Consider the following 23,146-nt stretch of genomic DNA (forward strand, 5'->3'; position numbering starts at 1 on the left):
TCGGATTCTTTACTAAACTCATCATTAGATGCTCATGGCGGTATTGTTTATATCATTATCTTTTTTAAAAAATTATATTATTCTTTGTTTAACCCATTTTCCCACTTAATTTTTCAACCTTCCCTTATGTTACGTAAGATCTCACTGTTGTATTTTATTTTTCAATTTAGTTTTATTCTCCCCATTCCTTCTATTTTTTGTTTCCCACTCTCTAGGAGCTGTTGGGCCACTGAACATATGGCTCTTTTGACAATGACTGCTTGACTTTTTGCAGTACCTCTCCTTCTATGCTCCTCTCCCTTCCTCCGAGATTGCCCTGTCCAATGTTCTGCCATCAAAAAGGCCTGAGACTGCCATTGTGCTCTTTTTTCCCCCCACAAATTACATAGCTCCCACCAAGTCCTAAATCTATTTTTACAGTCTAGCCCATCAGATGCTGTGATGTGCTCTCATGCTGCACTTTGTTATTCCTTTGTGACCTTGATGGATCTTTTCAAGCCTTTCAGTTCTTGGGTTTTCAGGTACAACCAGACTCGTCCTTTTAAGAGCACACAGTCCTCTACAGATCACTGTTGCTGGTATCACAGGCATTGTACTCCAAAATATGAGCTTCCAAGCATGTGCTAGAATATCTAGTACAGGTTTCTGAATTGGCAGTGAACTCCCTGAAATAGAACTTAAAAAAACCAAAACCATAAACAGGACAAGTGCAGAGTGCCTTTAGCTCATTACCAGCAAGAATGAGCATCTTGAAATCACACACACACACAAAATGTGATTTTCCTACATAAAAAGTGAACCATATTTTTCTTACCACTTACAAGATGAGAACTATTGAAGTACAAGTAGTAACATCCTGGAAATATTGGAACACTGTTGAGATGCCTACTCTCAGTACTATGAGTGCCAAAATATTCATATCTAACATATATGTTCAATTTTATTTGCACTGGAAATAAAAAAAATAATTTGCTGCAGGGATTTTATAATTTGTGAACTCCCTGGTGAGAATGTAATGAAAAGGAAAGGAAAAGAGCTAAAGTTCTACACAGTAATAGGTTATAAGGGGAAAAGATGCCTACAGCTACTTTTCAGTGTGAAAATATTTTTAATTCTCTAATGGTAATATTGCCAATATTGTATTTCAGTTTGTTCTTAACACATAGGATTGCTGTACATGAATGCGAAGATATTTTAATGAGTAACAATATTCTTAAATTTATTTTATTTTATAATTCATTCCTTAGGCAGACAAAGAGACTAAAATTAGGTTACTTACCATTAACTGGAATTCTTCTAATACAGTGATACATTGCCCCCAGCTCTACAGTCTTCCAGTTGAGTGCCATTCTGTGCAGATCCCCCAGAACCATTAAAAAACAATTATCTTAGGAGAGAGCCAAGCACTCTGATGCATGAAAGCTTATAGAGAGGCACATTGCATTTACTTGCTCAGTTCTTGCTTGTTCAGGACGCTGAGACTCTGAGTAAAAGGGGACGGAGGAACGAGTAAGGGAGAGCTGGACTGTGTGGAAGCAATCTATTCTGAGAATTCCAGTAACTGTAAGTAAGTTATGTTTTAGTTTCCAGAAAGTTGCCTCCACAGTGCAGGAGACTAACTAGCAATGGGTTTCCTTCTCAGGAGGAAACTGTTGAGTAGCAAGTGGATGTGAGACTGTACCATTGCTTTCCTGACGCAAGCAACTCATCTATTTTATACATTCAAAAAGTAGTGCTCATTGAAGGAATAAGCCAAGCCCCAAGTGGCAATGGAAATAAAACATGATTGATGCAAAATATAGAAGTTGCTACTGCCCTAGATTAATAAACCATGCCAGAATCTTAAGACAAGAAATCAAAGCTAGAATGGAGGAGTTAGGGCCATATGCTTCTTTATTCTCCATGCCAGCCTAAGCACATAGGACTTGATCCAAAGCCCACTGAAATCCAGTGGCATCTTTCTATTCACTTTAATAGACTTTGGGTCAGTTGCACATTAGACATACAGTACCTTATTAGGATAGCTGAATTTTAAAGGCTCCAGCAAACACCTGTGGGGAATCATGGGGACAGTTACATGAAGATGAATAAATACTGAGGACCAAGTTCTATTTTCAAGTTACACCACTGTAAATCTGGAGTAACTCCATTGATTTCACTGACAAACATAGACACAGCCATATTTTTCCCTCAAATTTGTTTTTGTTTGTTTGTTTGTTTGTTTGTTTTTAGTCATTTGTACTATTCCTAAAATAAGAACAATTCCATTTCGCTTACGACACTAAAACTCAAGACACAATATTGCAGAACACTAATACAACCTGGGTAAATATCCAGTAGAGTATGTTGTGACAGTGTAATTCATCTCTGTGGGACTACCTGGTACATAAGGCATGTATTTCTGTCATTATCACGTAGTACTATCATTGTATATTATTCAAAGGCTTGAGGAATCAGGTCACGTGAGTCATTTCAGAATAGGTTACCTAGAGAGCTAAAGCTGTAGGGACACTACTCTGACAAAATGCTAAGTAGCGTTCAGAAAGTATGCACACTGAAAGCAGGAGTCCACCATAAACTCAGCTGTTCCATTGAACAATCTAGCGACTGGCATGTCTAGCACTCTTTTGCTGATACTTTGAAAGTACTGTGCCCAACTTCTCCGCTTTTTCAGAAACTTATATGAGAAGAGTAGAATTTCTTCTCTGTTTACATTGGAATCTTAAAAGGACAAATATAAAGATTTGTGACTGAAGACCAGTTGATCCTTTGCAATGGTTGAAAAGCTTATGTCCCTGACTTTCTACAACATCCATATTTTTTAAAACCCACAACATTTGAATGACTGTAGCACCACTATCAGAAAAACAATAGATTAAAAAAAATTTGACCCAATGCAGTTTCTCCATATTTTTTATCTATTTACTGTCTCACCAATGGCCTGATCCAGGACCTACTGCAGTCCATCAAAAGACTCCCACTCATTTGAATGGGCTTTGGATCCGGCCCTATCTAAACTATTCTTGACTATCTGCAATGATGATGCATCAAACACTTCGCTCAGTGGTCTAGTTCCCCTTTCCACTAGGCTACATTACTAAGACTATATTACAGGTTACTGGGAGGCTGCATGCTCTGGACTGAGCAAGGAGCTGGAAGTCAAGAAAGCTTGAATTCATGGTCTGATCACATAGTGTGGGAGAATTACCCCTTACAGCTTTCTCCAACTTTTCAAATGAGAAGCAGGTATGTAAACATTGTTTTGACTATATATATATATGACTCTAACTATATATATGACTCTCATATATATATGATTCTCAATATACATATTGCCAGATGGTTTTCCAACAACTATTTAGAGTCATATATATATAGATGTTGGATGGTTTTCCAACAACTATTTAGAGTCATAGAGTTTAGGGCCAAAAGGGACCACCTGATCATCTAGTCTGATTTCCTGTATATCACAGGCCACTAACCATCACACACAAACCTCCACACCAATACCAATAACCAGAATTAGAGCAAAGTATTACTAAACTAGTGAGTGCCAGAGGCAGAGAACAGGAGGGACCGAGATACAGCAATGTCTGGCACAGTGGAGTAGCTCAATGAGAGTAAAGTGCTGGTATGATATGCTGCCATTGCTATAAAAGTCATTTAAGACAAGATTGTGGGGCTTTAGCAGCCTGGAGGGAAGGGAGCAGCTGTGGAGAGGGATGGTTGTTAGATGGGGAGAATGGGTCTTGTGCTTTGTGAACAGTATCAGCTTAACTCCACAAAGTTTTGGGACCTAGGCAAATGTTCATGGATTTGCCAAGAACTTCGATTTATACTTCATTGCAGTGGGCTTTGGGTTTCAACCCTAATTGTCGCCTGTTGTTCAAACGAAAGCCACCAGTTCTTTGCAACCCCTCTCTCGCGTGTTAATATAGAGCAGTTTGAGAAAAGGACTGTTGTGTCAAAGACTAAAGCAAGGAAACATCTTTTAATAATTTATACTCATGGAAAGGTTTAACATTCTTTGACATTATGATTAAAATTAACAAGCCAGGTTTCCAAAACAAAATCCATCCATTTTATAACAACCATCACTTCCAACTTTCTCTTTTTAATCATGTCCCATGTATATATCACCCTTGTCTTGGTTAGCAATAAAAGTGTGAAGAGAAGAAACACAATATTACATGTCTTACAGTTACCTACAATGCTAGTTTAATAGTGTGAATTCAATTACATTGAACAATAATTAACAATATCTTAATTTGTATTAGAAGAAACAAATACATGGAGACCCATAGTGGGAGCTTCAAGACTAGAAGAGTATAGGCTCAAGCCAAAATTCATTAACTCTGTCAGAGTCTTTTCATTGATTTAAATGGGCTTTGGATCATAGATACGTGCATAAACTCCTATAATAGTCCCCCTGTAAGTAGTCATTCAAATAAAAGGATAATGGGAATGGCAGTATTGTCTTCTTGGAAACAAGTACTCAGTAATGAAAATTACTTCTGTGTCAGACACTTCTATAATCTTAGAAACACAGAAGTACAGAAACATAGGGCTGGAAGGGGAATCTCAAGAAGTTATCAAGTCCAGCTCCTCCCCACCCACCGACCGCCCTAAGGCAGGACCATGTAAACCCGTTCTTAAAAACCACCAATGATGGGAATTCCACAACTACCCTTGGAAGCTTATTCCAGAGCTTAACTATCCTTATAGTTAGAAAGATTTTTTCCTTATATCTAACCTAAATCTCCCTTGCTGCAGATTAAGCCCACTACTTCTTGTCCTACCTTCAGTGGACATGGAGAACAATCAATCACCATCCTCTTTATAACAGCCCTTAACGTATTTGAAGACTTATCAGGTCCCCACCCTCAATCTTCTTTTCTCAAGACTAAACATGTCCATTTTTTAAACCTCTACTGACTGGTCAGGTTTTCTAAACCTTTTATTGTTTTTATTGCTTTCCTCTGGGCTCTCTCCAATTTGTCTACATCCTTCCCAGTTTGACAGTGAACCATTGATAACTACCATTTAAGTACAATCTTTCAACCAGTTGTGCACCCACCTTATAGTAATTTCATCTGGACCACCTTTCCCACATTTTCTTATAAAAATGTCATATGGGATGGTGTCAAAAGTCTTACTAAAAATCAAGATATAGGTTGGTTTGGCATGATAGTCACTGATAGCTTTAAAATCTATGAATATCAGTGCCTACCAGTATAGTATGTGAGCACCTTCTATTAGAGGTAGGGAGTTAATAATCTGAATGTCTCTCACATAACACCTTCTGAGTCAGGATTAAAACTGCATTGGGAAAAGGAAAGGAAAGTTGCCTTTGCTCTCCAGCTCCATGCAGCTCTCCATGGGAGGCACCCATTGATTTAAAGAAATATACTTCAGTAGCCTGACTGGGCTTTGTGCTGAATAGCTTGCCTGTGGCTGAAACAGATCTACATTTTCCAATTTATGTGCCTCAGAAGACTGCAGATCTTTTCAGCTCATTAAGGCTAATAGAAAATAGAACACTAGTTTGCATATGCTGTTCTTCCTACTGTTGGCAGCACCTACATTCACACAACAAACATAGGCGCCGACTCTGTGGGTGCTCCAAAAAAAACAGTGGATTCTCAGCACATCCCAGCAGCCTTGCGGATCAGCTCTTCCTCCTCCCTTCCAGCACCTCCTGCCCACCGCAATCAGCTGTTCAGTGGTGTACAGGAGGCTCTGGGGAGGAGTGGGGACAGGAAGAGACGGGGGAGTGGTGGCACAGGGGTGGGACTTGGGGGGAGGGGTGGAGTGGGCGAGAGGTCTGGGGCAGAGCAGGGGTCCAGAATACCTGGGGAAATCACAAAGTCGGCACCTCTGACAACAAACACAATGGACCATGTTTATTTCTGGTACTACTCCATCAGAACTAGAGCTGTTTTAGAGTTGGTAAAGTGTCCATAAAATGAAACCAATTTAATGAAAATTTTCAGCAAGATTTCATGCATTTAATTCTTCATGGATTGCAAGTTTAAGAAAAACTGAAAAGCTGCTTTTATTGAAAAATCCAAACTTGTACATTTTTAAAAGTGCTCCCAAAAGAGAAGCCTCACCTGCCTCCTTTCCACTGAGCTATGTGGCCTAATGGGTTAAGTACAGGGCTGGTCCTAAATTCCCACCTCTCCTACCGACAAGGCTAAGCAATATATTTGCACGCAAATAGCATTTTAGAAACATTTAGTTGTGAGGTATCATGATTAGACAGATGAGGAAACCAAGTATCAGAGACATAGCCAAGATTACATAGCAATTAGTGTCAGAACCAGCTAACTCCCAGTCCTATTCCTAATCCATCAGATTCCCCACTAGAGTCACTGAAATAGTTCACAAACCTATAAAACACTTAGCAGCCTGCCATCTTAAATCCTGTACATTTCCAGATTTCACATATGCCAGGTAGCATTAAGCCAGATCCTGGCACCTGCTCACACCCCTTGTACGGTTCCAGTAGGTCACAAGATATGAAAAGCTATGCTAATGAAGTAGTGGATGGAAGAACTCTGCCTGGTGTGTGACAGAATGGGAGGCAAGGCTGCCATAGATGCCCTGCTCCACTCCCCCATCAAAATAAAACAAAAGCACTCCACTCTTGCCCTTCCCACCACCACGTGACCAAGCACAGTGACTACAGGGCACCAGAGCTTCAGTAACCTCCAGGCATGAGTTGAAGGTGCAGGAAAGAAACAGTGACACAGTCTACTTAGCATTTGCATGAGTGTGCCAACACCACAAGCAACTCCACAAACATACCTGTGAAGCAAATACATATTCCATATGTGTCCTTTACCCTCCCTCCCCATTCCCTGGGGTTTACCATCACCAGGAACAGTCTGACCTCTGGCACTCTGGCTTGTTCAGTCTTATGATGATTAGAGTCACAAACTAAGCTCAGGATTTCGTCCAACTTTGACATACAGTAAGTTCCATGATATCAGTTTTCTTGTGGTACTGTTTCATAAAGCAATGTAAGTGTTAACGTTACTTTACTTTTCCCTGTACATGTGAAAATTTCTCTTGATGAAGATTATCAACTTAATAATAAATACAGATTAATTAATAAAAAGGAATTTTAAAAAATGAAAATGAGAATACAGCAAACAAAATGGAACCTATAGTTATATGTTCATATCCCCTGAGTCTACATTTCTGCCTTTCATGAAATAAATTGAAAAATGAATTATTAACTTTAAAAACCAAGATGAAATAAAGGATCGTTTTATGCTCTGTTCATTTATTTCCACTACTTTATTAGAAATTGCATATGTGTGTGTATTTGGATGACACACTGACTGAACAACTGAATTAATGGTGCAAGAGGCGCTGGATTAACAGCACAGGAAACTGAAGTCATCTGTTACATTAAATACACACAAAAAGGTAATGATGGTGCAGCTTCATCATATTGTGATACCAAGCATTTCACCCATGACCAAAAGGTCCCATTTTCTGTAAGATAGGCTCATTGTTCACCATGCCCATACAGCTCTTGCCCTCTCTGCTGAGCCTGCCAACAAAAATACCAATTGTGATGTGGACACTTGTCCATAGGAGATCAACAACTCATTTCACATACTGTAGCTGACCAAATGGATTTCAAATGTCTCTCGGGCCTGGTCTACACTAGGACTTTAATTCGAATTTAGCAGCGTTAATTCGAATTAACCACGCACCCGTCCACACCAGGAAGCCATTTAATTCGACTTAGAGGGCTCTTTAGTTCGAATTCGGTACTCCACCCCGACGAGGGGAGTAGCGCTAAATTCGACATGGCTATGTCGAATTAGGCTAGGTGTGGATGCAAATCGAACTTAGTAGCTCCGGCAGCTATCCCACACTGCACCACTCTGTTGACGCTCTGGACAGCAGTCCGAGCTTGGATGCTCTGACCAGCCACACAGGAAAAGTCCCGGGAAAATTTGAATTCCTTTTCCTGTCTGGACAGTTAGAATCTCATTTCGTGGTTGGACATCGGGGCGAGCTCAGCAGCACCGGCAGCGATGCAGAGCTCTCCAGCAGAGGAGTTCATGTAATCTCTGAATAGAAAGAGGGACCCAGCATAGACTGACCGGGAACTCTTGGATCTGATCGGTGTGTGGGGCGAGGAGTCTGTGCTTTCGGAGCTGCGCTCCAAAAAACGGAATGCAAAGACCTACGAGAAGGTCTCCAAAGCCATGAGAGACAGAGGATACAGCCGGGATGCAACACAGCGCCGTGTGAAAATCAAGGACCCCAGACAAGGCTACCAAAAAATCAAAGCGGCAAACGGACGCTACGGAGCCTGCCACCACTGCCCCACCAGTGACCATGGACTCTGACGATGGGACAGTGTCGACGGCCAGTTCCTTGGCGATGTTCGCGGACGGGGAAGATGAGGAAGGGTTTGTGGAGGACGAGGCAGGCGACAGCGCTTACAACGCTGGTTTCCCCGACAGCCAGGATCTCTTCATCACCGTCACGGAGATCCCCTACCAACCGTCCCCGGCCATTAACCCGGATCCTGAATCAGGGGAAGGAGCAGTCGGTAAGTGCTTTAACCATGTAAACTTTTATTCTTAATATAACAGGAATCTGAAGTATGTGAAAAGGAGGTCTCTCTATATATGGGGATAGAACAGAAATCCTCCTGGGAGATCTCCACGAAGCTCTCCTGGAGGTAATCGAAAAGCCTCCGCAGGAGGTTCCTGGGGAGAGCTGCCTTATTGGGTGCTCCGTGGTAGCACACTTTTCCGCGCGAGGCTTTCATGAGGTACTCAGGGAGCATTGGCTCCCCGAGCACGGCTGCATAGGGCCCTGGTTTGTGCTGGCTTTCACGCAGCATGCGCTCTCTATCTCCTTCAGTGACCGTCCTCAGGGTGATCTCGCTCGGAGACTCCTGCATCTAATTAGGGGAATTACTGTAATGTTACGCCTGGTCCAAAGTATTTTTAAAAAATCTCTGGAAGGACGGCATAGCAGAGACTCAGCACACTGCTGCGTGACGAGCGTAACGGAAAGCCAAAGAATCAAATGGACGCTCATGGAGGGAGGGGGGACTGAGGACGCAAGGTATCCCACAGTTCCTGCTGTCTCCGAAAAGCATTTGCATTCTTGGCTGAGCTCCAAATGCTTCTAGGGTCAAAAACAGTGTCCGTGGTGGGTCAGGGCATAGCTCGGCAATTTACGCAGCCCCCCACCCACCCCCAGAAGTGAAAGGGAAAACAATCCTCTCTTGACTCTTTTACATGTCACCCTATCTTTACTGAATGCTGCAGATAGACGCGATGGTGCAGCACTCAACACCAACATCCTTGCTCCCCCCACGCTATGGATGGCTGATGGTACAATAAGACTGATATCCATCGTCATCATCAGCCTATTGGCACATGGGGCAGTGCAAAAGGACTGGTAACCATGCTGACTAGCATCTGTTAGGTCGATCAAGGGCGTATGGCTGATAACCATCGTCATCATAGCAACAGGGGGCTGAGCCCCCACCCTTCATGTGTAAAGAAAAGATTCAATTGCCCCTGGACTAGCAGCAGGATGCTGGGCTCCTCTCCTCCACACTCCTTAATGTCCTATCTGGACTATCATAGCAACTGGAGGCTGCCTTCCACTCATTTCTCACTAACAAGTAACTGTGTCTTATTCCTGCATTCTTTATTACTTCATCACACAAGTGGGGGGACAATGCTATGGTAGCCCAGGAAGGCTGGGGAAGAATGGAATGAACAGGTGGGGCTGTTGCAGGAGCACCCCCTGTGAATAGCATATAGCTCATAATCTATGCAGGATCTGACACAGAGCAGCTGTGCTCTCTGGTTCTCTGATACAGTGGTTCTCTAGTACACTTGCCCATATTCTAGGCAGGACTGATTCTATTTTTAGATACCAAAAAGGAGGGATTGACTCAGGGAGTCATTCCCAATTTTGGCTTTTGCGCCCCTGGCTAAGAGCAGCCAGGGGCACTTATGACAGCAGCAAATGGTGCAGTGCAAAAGGACTGGTAACCATGCCCATCTTATTACCAATTTATGGTATGGTAGATGGTACAGTATGGCTGGTAACCATCTCTGCTGTCATGCAAAAGCAAAAGCATGCTGCTGTGTAGCGCTGCTGGACCGCCTCTGTCAGTGGCATCTAGTACACATACGGTGACAGGCACAAAAGGCAAAACAGGCTCCATGGTTTCCACGCTGTGGCGTCTGCCAGGGCAATCCAGGGAAAACGGGCTTGAAATGATTGTCTGCTGTAGCTTTCCCGGAGGAAGGGATGACTGACGACATTTACCCAGAACCACCCGCGAAAATGGTTTTTGCCCCATCAGGCACTGGGATCTCAACCCAGAATTCACAGAGACAGACTAGACTGTATTCATTGTTTGCAAAAATTTATCTTTGCAAGGAATTCACTCCCTTTTTCCCATCACACAGCTTCGACTGTCTCCAGACCTGCCACAGCATCCCCCTCACAGAGGCTGGCAAAGATTAGGCGGCGAAAGAAAAAGACACAGGACGAGATGTTCGCTGAACTTATGGGGTGCTCCCGAGACGAGGCGGACCAGCAGAGCCAGTGGAGGGAGACCCTCTCTCTGTACCAGCGCTCACACAGCGAACGGGAGGAGAGGTGGCGTGAGGAAGACAAGCAGGTGACTCAAACGCTGCCTGGACTAATGAGGGAGCAAACGGACATGCTCCTGCGCCTTGTGCATGTTCTGCAGGACCTCAGGCAGGAGGACAGAGCCCCCCTGCAGTGTATCTGCAACCGCCCTCCCCCGCCACAAAGTCCCATACCCCCCTCACCCAAAATAACCAGAAGGAGGGGCGCCAGAGGCCGTGTAAACTATCACTGCACCCCAGCAGAGTGCTCAAGTACCGAAAAGCTCTCATACCCTAAATTTTGAGAAGTCCTTTCCTTCCCGCCTCACCCAAGCCCCCATCCCAGTTTCATCCCCTAACTGTCTAGTTGATAATAAAAAATACTTTTCTGTTAATTACTGTTTCCGTCATGTTCTTTTAGAGGAGACTGTGTTTGAAGGGGGGGAAGGGGGTTGGTAATTTGACAGGACAATCACCTTTACCAGGGTACAGACATGGGGGCAGGATCAGCAGCAGGTCACACACACACTGCAGTCAGTACGCACCCTGGTCAGTATGGGAGGTGGTTTGCAGGTTCTGTGTGGGTGGGGGGGTACGTGACTTTGTAGCGGGGGTGGGGGGTTACAGATCTCATGCAACGGTCCCTGTCCTGGACCACAGAGCCACGCAGCAGAAGAATCTGTATCCGTCCTCCCCCGCCAAAAGGCCACATAGCCCCCGCACACAGAGTCCCAAAAAGGAGGGATGGCAGGCTCCGTTGAAACATCCAGTCCGGCACTGCAGACCGCTCTGGGAGCAGGAGCATGTCATTCCTCGAGTTTACAGGCGGTCTTTACATCACTGCACACCCTACCCAGCACAGTCCGTGTCCCAGTTTCAACCCTGTAACGCAAAGTCATCAATAAAGAAACCTTTGTAAAGTTAGAGTGGAACATGTATTTTATTTTTAAACGTGTGTTGGAAGTTGGGGAAGCGGGGTGGGCGGGGTATGTAACTGCAGATGATAGTCAACAGTCACTTGGTAAAGAAACAGGGGCAGGTTCAGCTTCTCTGTAAAGAAACTGAACAGTCACAGGTCACGCTGCTCACTGCTCGCTGGTACTTGAAGAGTTCCTTGTCGCTGTGCAAGGCGCCTGCACAGAGCTTCACGAGCCAGGGCATTAGCGGGTAGGCTGGGTCCCCGACGATCATTATAGGCATCTGCACATCCCCAAGACTTATTTTGTGGTCCGGGAAGAAACTACCTTCCTGCAGGCGTCTAAACAGACCACAGTTCCTGAAAACACACACGTCATGAACTTTGCCTGGCCACCTGACGTTGATGATGGTAAAACGTCCCCCATGGTCCACCAGTGCACGCAGCACCATTGAAAAGTAGCCCTATTTCTCAGCAGCTGACTGTGGAAGAGGTGGACAATAAGGTGCGAGGAGTTGACAACGGCCATAACTGCAGCGGGATCCGTGCTCAAAGTGCTGTGGCGCCCGCGCTGTCACTGAGCAGAAAAGTGCACGAACAGATTGCCCGCAGGCGCTTTCAGGGAGGGAGGGAGGGAGGGAGGGAGGCCGTGATTGACGGTTCAATGATGACAGTTACCCAAAACCACCCTCGACACATTTTTCCCCCAGCAGGCATTGGGGGGAAATCCCAGAATTCCAATGGGCAACGGGGAGTGCGGGAACTGTGGGATAGCTTCCCACAGTGCACCGCTTCCAAAGTCTACGCTGGCCCCGTTACTGTGGACTCACACAGTCGAACTAGTGTATTTAGTGTGGATACACAACTTCGACTTCATAAGGTCGATTCCACAAATTCGAATTAAGTTGATTCGAAATAGTCTTGTAGTGTAGACATACCCTCAGTCTCTATCAACATGGGCAAAATTTGAAATACTGATTTAGAGTTGACGAATCTCATATCCTATTATCAATTCCCTGAGCCATCTATTCCTCACAGAAATTCTATGTTGCTGGTAAAAAAAGTATATTTGAATTCCAATTTCCTCTCAATTAGATTTAATCTACTAGAATAAGGTAATAAGGCTTCATAAAATGGGATGGTCTTTGTGTAACTTCTAACAAAATTAAATATAAATGAACTGTGGGAGTAAGATCAATGGAGTACAAAATGTCTTCTTGAATTTTCCTTACAACAAGTCATTCTAATTAGCTGTGAATTCTTGCACACTGGGTAAGAAAAAATTACACACAACTGTAGGGTACCAGTGAAACATACAGGACCACCTCAAAAATTCTAGTACAAAGAAATACATGCACAGTTTAATATACAGGAGCTTAAGAAAAGGTTCTGCCATTGCTTAGTATAACTAAATACTGTATATGTGTCCACCACAGAACATAATCAACCTCAAGTACTATATCAGACCTCCCACGGATTTGATTAACTTAAAAATTCCCCTCCACAATCCTGACTGCAATCATCCCCAAAATACAGTGAAACCACAGGCAAACCTCTATCTTAAGTGATCACTTTAAATTATCCCCATGCAGTATCCCGTAGATTTTTGTATGACCTTTTGTGAAAGAACACCTCAAGCTACCGATTTTTTTCTGGTCTCTTGGGTGGTTGTTTAAGCCACTGTCTACTGTTTCCTTAATTGCAGAACAAGAGCCATAAAGCAGATCACTATTTCCAATGCTGTAATGTTATTTTGGAAGTATATTCTTCTAGAATGGAATAGAGCTGAAAAACGAGTTCAAGGCACAAGTATTCTGAACATTTTTTCTCTCAGGTGCTCGGCTGACTGGTTCTTGCTCACATGCTCAGGGTCTAACTATCGTCATATGTGGGGTCAGGAGGGAATTTTCCCCCAGGTCAGATTGGCTGTGACGCTGGGGGGAGCGGGGGTTCACCTTCCTCATAGAATGTGGGTGCAGGTCACTTGCCAGGATTATCTGGGTACGTCTCATTTAATCATTTCCCTGGAGGGCCTTGGGCACAGGTGCACCTCAGTCCGTCCTATTCTCTGTCTGTGGCCCATAATAATCTAGTCTTCTGTGGGTCTCATTTACATTGGTCTGATTTCCATTGCTGGGTTTAGTATGTGCGTGCCAGGTGGTACTGGAGGCCTGTGATATATGGGAGGTCAGACTGATCTGGCGGTCCCTTCTGGCCTTAATCTCTATGACTTGATGTATCTGGATGTCTAGCCAGCCAACCAATCAAATAAAACTGCATTCAAAGATGGGAATAGTGGTGACTAAGGCTTGTTGACACAATTTTTGTTAACTTTCTTTTTAATGGAAAATAAGATTTTTGTTTAAATGAAAATGTTCAGAGAAAATGTCTGCTTTTTTTAAAAATATTTTTATTTTTTGCCAGAAAATTGAAACCTCCAAAACCAACATTTTTTGGCTGAAAACTGAAAAAATTTCAGTAGCTAGAAAATTTGCTGTTTTCCAACAAAGCTGAAATTTTCCACAAAAGGTCCCAAACAAACCATTTTGCAACCAGCTCTATTGAGTGACATCTCTATTGAAAGGTACATACATCTTCCTTTCAGATTTCAAAATATACTATTTGACAGAAAGAAGGACCAAACAGTAAAACTTACGTTGGCATTCTTTACAGCACTTGCCATCCACATATGCAGGAGCAGAATTCAGTAGGCAATCAGAAAATGGGCAAATCAGTGCTTCACATTGCACAGTACCATTCTGGGAAGAAAAAAAAGGTGTTTAAATGTAAAATAAAGTTTTTGCGAAATACATGAATTTACAAGCGGTTTCTTAAATGTGAAAAACTCCTCAGCAATACCAAAATAAGTCATATTTACAATGTTTCTCTTAATTATTATTATAAAGAAAGATTCAACCCTAAGTCTTTAAAAATATATTACTCCAAGTAAGCTTTTTATATGAGTCTGATGTGTTCATTAAGATGAAAATAGTTTTGCTTGGTAAAAAGAAATCTTAAATCATTTGGAGCATAGACATTCTGCCAATCAATTGCAAATTGGTAGATTAGTGTGAAGTATAAAAGCCTCATAGAACAATACTGTGCCTTACAATTTTCACATGAAAGACTGAATTCATTTTTAAAAAGATAATAATATCATAGCTGTACGAAAAATCTGAGACAAAAACATAGCATGTATTTAACACTTTATCTCAATCACAGGCATTTTATCTGACTATATCAGGCAAGGTTTGTTACTGGTAGTTTCTTCTACTTACAACTTCTACTACCTAACAACAAACTGTTAAAAACTGAACTGGTAATTTTTTCCCCAGAAATTTGTGGAACAAAAAGACAATAAGCCTAAGAAAAACAGTTGAAGGTATTAAAGACTGCAGCACATCGATCTCGGGCTTTTGGGCCTACTCCAAAGTGCACTGCAGTCAATGGGAGTCTTTCCATTGATTTCTAATGGGCTTTGGATCAGGCATTTAATGAATGTTTTAAAATGGATGTGCATTAACCAAGACATTATAATCTGGTACTTGCAAAGATACATGCAATTAATTCTGGAATGTTGGTACCTGAGGGGATCTTCCATCCACCTTAAAACAAACCCTTTTTTATTTGTGGTATAATAGGACATGCATACAGCACTGACATTTTACATTTTATTACATGTTGATCTAGATGTAACCAAAGAAGACTTAATGGAATCAGGAACAAGGGATCCATTAAATCATCTGCTAAGAACAACACTATATTTATAGTATACGAAAGAACCAGGGAATTAATTATCCAGAAAAACAGTCTGTAATACAATACTTGGAGAAAACTTGATGGGGTAAGCATATTGCTTCCAATACAGTTCTTACTTTACCTAGCATCCTCCTAGGCATGCAAGAAAAATGGGGCAAAACTACATATGCTGATCCTGCTGAAAAAAAAAATATAAAACATTTTTAATACACTGTGGTTCTTTACAAAAGCAGGTTTGCTAGCACTTGATTGTTGCCACCTTGAGAAAAAACAGTTACTCACCTTTGTAACTGTTCTTCGAGATGTGTTACTCATATCCATTCCAATTAGGTGTGTGCGTGCCACATGCACGGCCATCAGAGAATTTTTACCATAGCAACACCCAGTGGATTGGCTGTGGAGCCCCCTGGAGTGATGCCTTCATGGCGCTCGATATATACCCCAGCCGACCCAGCCCCTCCTCAGTTCCTTCTTGCCGGCTACTCCAACAGAGAGGAAGGGGGGCGGGTTTGGAATGGATATGAGCAACACATCTCAAAGAACAACAGTTACAAAGGTGAGTAATAGTTTTTTCTTCTTCGAGTGAATGCTCATATTGATTCCAATTTGGTAACTCCCAAGTCTTACCTAGGCGGTGGGGTCGGCGTGAAGCAATGTGGACTGAAGTACTGCTGTACCAAAAGCTGTGTGCTGGACAATGGTGTAGTGTGAAGCGAAAATATGCACCGAAGACCAAGTCGCTGCCCTGCAGATCTCCGACAACGAGGTCTGGGACCTTGTGGAGTGAGCAGTGAGGGGCGGGGGCGGTACACTGTCCAGATCATAGCAAGCACGGATGCAGGATGTGATCCATGAAGAGATCTGTTGAGAGGAGATGGGGAGGCCCTTCATCCAGTCCACCACTGCAACGAAGAGCTGGGTCGTCTTCCTGAACTGCTTCGTACGCTTAATGTAGAAGGCAAGGGTCCTACAGACATAGATGGAGTGCAGCCGCTGCTCCTGGTGACTGGCATGCAGTTTTGGATAAAAAAACAGAAGAAAAATGTCCTGGCTGATATGGAAGGCTGATACCACCTTGGAAAGAAAGGCCAGGTGAGGTCGAAGCTGCACCTTATCTTTATGGAAGATCATGTAAGGTGGTTCCGAGGTAAGGGCTCTCAGCTCGGAGACACACAGCGCCGACGTCATAGCAACAAGGAAATCAGTTTTCCTGGAGAGGTAGAGAAGGGAGCAGGTGGCCAGCGGCTCGAATGGCGGCCCCATGAGTCTGGAGAGGGTCAGATTGAGGTACCATGTGGGAACTGGCTGTCGAACTTGTGGGTAGAGATGGTCCAGGCCCTTGAGGAACCTGCCAACCATGGGATTGGCAAAGACAGAGCAGCCATTCGCACCCGGGTGAAAAGCCGAGATGGCTGCCAGGTGAACTCTGACAGAAGATGCCGCCAGGCCCTGCTGTTTTAGGTCCAGGAGATACTCTAAAATGACAGGCACGGACGCCTGGAGAGGGGGGGTGTTGCGCTGAGTGCACCAGCATGAAAACCGCCTCCACTTAGCTGTATATGTGGCCCAAGTAGAGGGCTTCCTGCTGCCCAATAGTACTTGCTGTACAGATTCCAAAGAGAGAAGTTCTGAAGGGTTTAGCCACACAGCATACATGCCGTGAGGTGGAGAGACCGTAGGTCGGGATGGCAGAGGCGACCGTGATCCTGAGTAATCAGGTCTGGAAGAAGAGGCAATGGGACTGGAGCATCCACAGTGAGCTCGAATAGCGTGGTGTACCAATACTGTCTGGGCCACACCAAATCACTCACACCCTGTCCCTGCGCACTTTGAGCAAGACCCTGTGCACAAGGGGGAATGGGGGCGTAAAACAGTCGACTCGTCCACGGGAGCAGGAAAGCATCTGTGAGAGAGCCCAGGGAGAGGCCTTGGAGGGAGCAGAAAGCCGGGCATTTCCGATTGCTGAGGGAGGCAAATAGGCCAACCTGGGGAAACCCCCACCTTCGGAAGATGGGGTGGATGACATCTGGTCGTAGCGACCACTCGTGGGAGCAGACAGACCTGCTCAGGTGGTCCGCCAGTGTGTTCTGGGCCCCGAGTAGAAAGAACGCCACCAGGTGAATGGAGTGGGCTATGCAGAATTCCCACAGTTGAACAGCCTCCAGACAGAGGGGGGAGGAATGGGTCCCCCCTTGCTTGTTAATGTAGAACATGGCCATGGTGTTGTCTGTGAGGACCATCACACAGAAACCCTGCAGTCGCTCCTGGAAGACTTGACAGGCCAGGTATTCCGCCATTAGCTCCCGGATGTTGATATGAAGGGAGAGCATGGACGGGGGCCATAGGCCCAGCGTCTGAATGTCCCCAAGGTGGGCGCCCCTTCCCAGGGCTGACGCATCTGTGACCAGGGACAAGGAGGGCTGTGGGCTGTGAAAAGGGACTCCTTCACAGACCGCCCGGGGATCTAGCCACCAGCGGAGAGAGGCCAGGACCCGCTCCGGGATGGTGACAACCAAGTTCAGGTTGTCTCAACCTGGGCAATAGACTGATGCCAGCCAGGCTTGTAATGGGCGGAGTCTAAGTCTGGTGTGCCTGGTTACATATGTGCAGGAAGCCATGTGGCTGAGAAGACTCAAGCAACTTCTTGCCAACAAGGTTGGGAAGCTCTGAAGGCTCCAGACGAGGGCCACTATAGCCTGGAAACAAGCATCTGGCAGGAGGGCTCGTGCCTGCATGGAGTCCAGAACTGTCCCAATGAATTCTATTCTCTGGGTCGGTTCTAGTGTCAACATTGCCATGTTGAGAAGGAGGCCTAGCCAACTAAATGTGTCCATGACCAAGCGAAGGTGGGACTGCACTTGTTCTATGGTGTGTCCCCGGATAAGCCAGTCATCAAGGTAAGGGTATACCTGCACCCGCCGTCAACCAAGGAAGGCCGTCATGACCGCCATACATTTGGTGAACACTTGGGGGAACGTAGAGAGACCAAAGGGAAGGGCCGTGAACTGACAGTGTTCGCAGTTGACCACAAAGTGGAGGAAGCGTCTGTGCGCTGGATGAATCGCTATGTGGAAATACGCATCCTTCATGTCAAAGGCGGCATACCAGTCTCCAGGATCCAGGGAAGGTATAATGGTGCTCATGAAGACCATGCGGAACTTCAACTTTACCATGAACTTGTTGAGTCCGCGTAGGTCCAGAATGGGCCAAAGCCCGCCCTTTGCCTTGGGGATTAGGAAATACCGGGAGTAAAACCTCCTGCCCCTTAGCTCCCTTGGAACTGCCTCGATTGCCCCCATGGCGAGGAGCATCTGAACCTCCTGAATAAGGAGTTGCTCGTGAGAAGGGTCCCTGAAGAGGGACAGGGAAGGAGAGTGGGAGGGCAGAGAGGAAGAAAATTGGAGAGAGTATCCCACTTCCACCATGCGGAGGACCCAGTGGTCTATGGTTATCTGAGATCAAGCATGGTGGAAATGGGATAAACGATTCAAGAAAGGTGGGGCAGGATCCTGAACAAGGTCTGGTATGCCGTCCTCTGGCGTCCCTTCAAAAGGCCTGTTTTGAGCCAGACAAAGACTTGGTCGGGCCCTGGCCTTGTCCTGATGGGGGGTTGGAGGGCTTCCTCCTGCCATTACATCCCTGCCACCTATAGAAATCCTGCCTTGAGGAGGATACGAGCGTTGTTGTGACTGCTGAGGCTTGAAGGGTTTCCACTGGGTAGCTGGTGTGTACATGCCCAGGGACTTCATTATCGCCCTTGAGTCCTCAAGGTTTTGTAGCCTTAAATCTGTTTTTTCCAAAAATAGGCCCTCTCCATCAAAGGGGAGATCCTGTAGTGTTTGCTGAAATTCTGGTGGCAGACCGGAGGCTTGCAGCCAGGAGATATGCCTCATCGCAATCCCTGAGGACAAACTACATGCAGCAGAGTCTGCAGCATCCAGCGAGACCTGCAGAGAGGTCTGTGCCACTATTTTGCCCTCTTCTGCCAAAGCCCCAAACTCCTCTCTGGACTCAGGAGGTACTAACTCCTTAAACTTCAGAATGGAGTTCCAGGAGTTAAAATTGTAATGGCTCAGGAGCACCTGCTGATTAGCAATCCTGAGCTGAAGTCTCCCTGAGGAGTAAACTTTGTGTCCAAACAAATCACGGTACTTGGCATCCTTCGATTTGGGTGCTGGGGCCTGCTGGCCGTGCCGGTCTCTTTCGTTCACTGATGCCACCATGAGTGAACAGGGCTGTGGGTGGGTGAACAGATAATCATACCCCTTTGAGGGGACAAAGTATTTCCGATCTACTCCCTTAGCAGTTGGGGGAATGGACGCAGGTGTCTGATAGATTGTTCTGGCGGTGGTTTAGATGGTCCGAATAAGGGGTAGGACCACCCTTGATGGAGCCTCCATGGACAGAATATCCAGATGGGGGGGTCCTCCACCTCTACCACCTCCTCCGCCTGCAGGTTCATATTCCACACCACCCTGCACAGGAGGTCCTGGTGGGCACGGAGGTCTATCTGAAGCGGACCCAAGACTGTAGCGCCTGCCACCACCTTGTCGGGTGAGGAGGAGGAAGGTCACAGGGGGAAGAGGGTCATCTAGGGCCTCTTGTGGAGCTGGGCCCAGCTGTCCTGTGCCAGCCACCTCAGGACCTGAACCAGGAACCGGTGTTGGAGGAGGTCCTGTAGCAGGGAGAGAAGCTGCCATGGTCTCCTGCCTCCTTGGGTGGGCCGACTGCGGTAGCTTCTGGCACTCATGGCTCGGACAGGGCTGATCGAGAAGACCCAGACACAGCACCCTGGGCCTGATGGCATGCCCAGGGCATCCAGAACGGCCACTGAGTGGGCCCTTGAACGGGACCTTGCTCCTGTGCCTGCCAATGCCCAGCCCCTGACTCTAGGCGGCTATGGTCCAAATGGTGGCGTTTGGAGAAACGCAACCCCGCCTCCAATCGTGAAGAACGAGAAGTGGAATGTGAGGGTCATGGTGGTGCCAAGAGGATCTGCGCCAGGTAGCATCGACGAGGCGATGGCAAACAGTGCCGTGATGATGGAGAACGGTGACGGGACCTGGACCAGTACTGGGACCTGGAACGGTGCCTGGATCTAGAGCTGGGCCGAGATGATGACCAGCACCGAGAATGGCGTCAGCTCCAGGATCTGCTCCTCAACAGCGACCGGCAGGCAGATCTGTGCCGCAGCCAAGACCAGTGCTGGAAGTCGGAGCAGTGCTGCAAGTACGACCGGTACTGCGAGTACAATCGGCACCACGAAGGAGAGCGGTGTCAGGACTGCGAGCGGTGTTGGGAGCGGGAGCAGTGCCGAGAGTGGGAGTGGTGCCGCGGCTTGACCAACAGTGCCGGTGGGTGGATTAGGGCCGGCTTGCCCTGGGACACTGCCACACGTACAGGAACCAGTGCCTTGGCATGAGGCTGAGGGAATACCGATGCCATCATGGCAATAAGATCCCATGCAGCCAGGTATCCAGGCTGGATGGCAACTGGACCTCAACCATGCTGCGTGTCGGGGAGTCCAGAGGCACTGGACTCGACAGCTGTCCCCTTGGGGCCAGAGTCAATGGTGCCAAAGCCATAGTCTGTGCCCTTAGATGCTCCCCTGCAGGACGCGTCTCCACAGGCGGTTCCAGAGAGGCTGGTCTCTGAAGAGGCAGGCCACCCTTTTCAGCTTCTGGTGCCACTTCTGGCCAGGAGAATGGGAGCGTTGCCGGGCCGATGATGTCGGTTGCAGTGCCGGGTAGCGTCGGTGCCGCGGGTCTCGGTCAGAGTCCAACCACGGTGTAGCTTCTACTGGTGCTGCCGGGGCTCTGCGCACCGAGGCGCTCAGTGCCGGATCTTGGCATGCTGCAGGAGGCTGAGAGCTAAGGACCGCCTCCATGAGGAGCTGTTTTAAATGAAAGTCCCGCTCCTTCTTAGTCCGGCGACGAAACTGGTCTGCTTGATAAGACTCCCCCAGACACTTCAGGCAAGAGTCATGGGGGTCGCCCATTGGCATGGGCTTAGAGCAGGAACCACAGGGCTTACATCCGGAGCCTTGGGCATGAGCCCAAGAGAAAAATCGGGAAGGAGGGGAAACACCCCCACCCCACTAATACGAACTATAACTATCAACAACTATAACTATTAACTATTAACTGTGAACTATTAACTATTAACTGTAAACTATGCTAGGGAGAATGGAGAGCAGCGAAGCAGGACTCCACAATTCCAATGACCATCACGGGCGGTAAGAAGGAACTGAGGAGGCACTGGGTCGGCTGGGGTATATATCGAGCACCATGAAGGTGCCACTCTTGGGAGCTCCACAGCCGACCCACTGGGTGTTGCTAGGCTAAAAATTCTCTGACGGCCGTGCACGCGGCACGCACACACCTAATTGGAATTGATATGAGCAAACACTCGAAGAATAACTGTGAAAGTTTCATCATTATATTCTCATTAAAAGTGTAGATCAGTGGTTCTGTAGGTTCGGCCGATCATGGCTCCCAGTGGCTGCGGTTTGCTGCTCCAGGCCAATGGGAGCTGCTGGAAGTGGCGCAGGCCGAGGGACGTACTGGCCGCCGCTTCCAGCAGCTCCCATTGGCCTGGAGCAGCAAATCGTGGCCACTGGGAGCCGCGATCGGCTGAACTTGCAGACGTGACAGGTACACGGCCCGGCCCGTCAGGGGCTTTCCCTGCTCAAGTGGTGGAACAGGTTTGGGAACCACTGGTGTAGGTAAAGAGGACATCAGGGTCCCTGAGTCTCTACTCAAATTGTAGCCATACCATGCAAGTGCAGTTCTTACAGCCATCTGTCCAGGATTCAAATTCTCTGTAGGTGGTGCCCTTCATGGTGCAGGTCCTTTCACAATAGCACTGATCCAATTTTGTCATCCTCTGCTCAGCTCGGGACAGCTGTACACATTTCACAAAGATGGGTTATTACATTGGTAAACAGTTTCCATATAACTAAATAATGATCTAACTGCCATCTACCATCCAGGATTTCAGAGTGAAAAAGTACATGTGTGAAAATGCAGTCAGATGATGACTAAATGGTTATTGTGAAATATTAAATGATTAAGTGTTCAGCCATTAGAGCAGAAAACTTGGAAGCTGAGACATGCTGCCGCTTACTTTACCCAATGACATCATGGGACTACTGATGTGAGTAGGGCAAGTGGCTTATCTCTGTGAAGCATCCATTTTGAAATACCCAAACTACTTGCAGGTAATTATCAGATCATGTGCAGAACACATGTACTTGAGAGATGGGGAGGCAAGAGTTCTTGTTAATTGCAAGTAAAGCTCACATTTTACATGTATAACACTTATTCCTGCACTTGAACCAGGATATTTCAGTAATTTGTGCTATATTGTAAACCAATGCAGTGTAACATTACAGAACCCAATATCAAACCAGTGTGTCAATAGCACTGCTACAGACATTTAAAGCACTGACCTTTTTTACATAATGATGTAAGGTGATGTATGCCCATTGGTAATTGGGTATGTTTTTTATATGATCATCAGATAGTAGATGTAGCTACTGCTTGAAAGTCCTCAGCCTCAGTACTTTCCTATTTTTAATCTGTTCTTTGAACAGCTCAGGTTTAGAAAAGTCTTAAACCAAAAAAATCCTGCTGCAACAAGCACTTAAAACATGGTAACCTGTTTCATTCCAGTTTTACTAAATCCTTAGTCTGACAGATACAGCTTGCATATTTATAAACCCTTGTTCAGGAATGTTGATGGTATTTACTATGAAAATGTGCAATTGCATGAAAATATTGAAATGTAAGAAAGCTCTCTGAATGGAACATCTGTATTTTTTGAGAGAGACCTG

At 45.9% G+C, this 23,146-nt stretch overlaps 1 protein-coding gene across 1 annotated transcript in view; it reads right to left on the bottom strand.

The window, feature by feature from the left end:
• NELL2 (neural EGFL like 2) overlaps window positions 1-23,146 on the bottom strand; it is a 230,561-nt gene that overhangs the window by 152,147 nt on the left and 55,268 nt on the right. The window contains exons 8-9 of the mRNA XM_044998981.1: window positions 22,087-22,215; window positions 14,210-14,312 (exon numbers count right to left, since the gene is read on the bottom strand). Coding sequence (XP_044854916.1) covers window positions 14,210-14,312; window positions 22,087-22,215 — 232 coding nt within the window. The remainder of the gene's footprint in view (window positions 1-14,209; window positions 14,313-22,086; window positions 22,216-23,146) is intronic.

Source organism: Mauremys mutica, chromosome 1 (assembly GCF_020497125.1).
Source record: "Mauremys mutica isolate MM-2020 ecotype Southern chromosome 1, ASM2049712v1, whole genome shotgun sequence".
Classification (NCBI taxonomy): Eukaryota; Metazoa; Chordata; order Testudines; family Geoemydidae; genus Mauremys; species Mauremys mutica.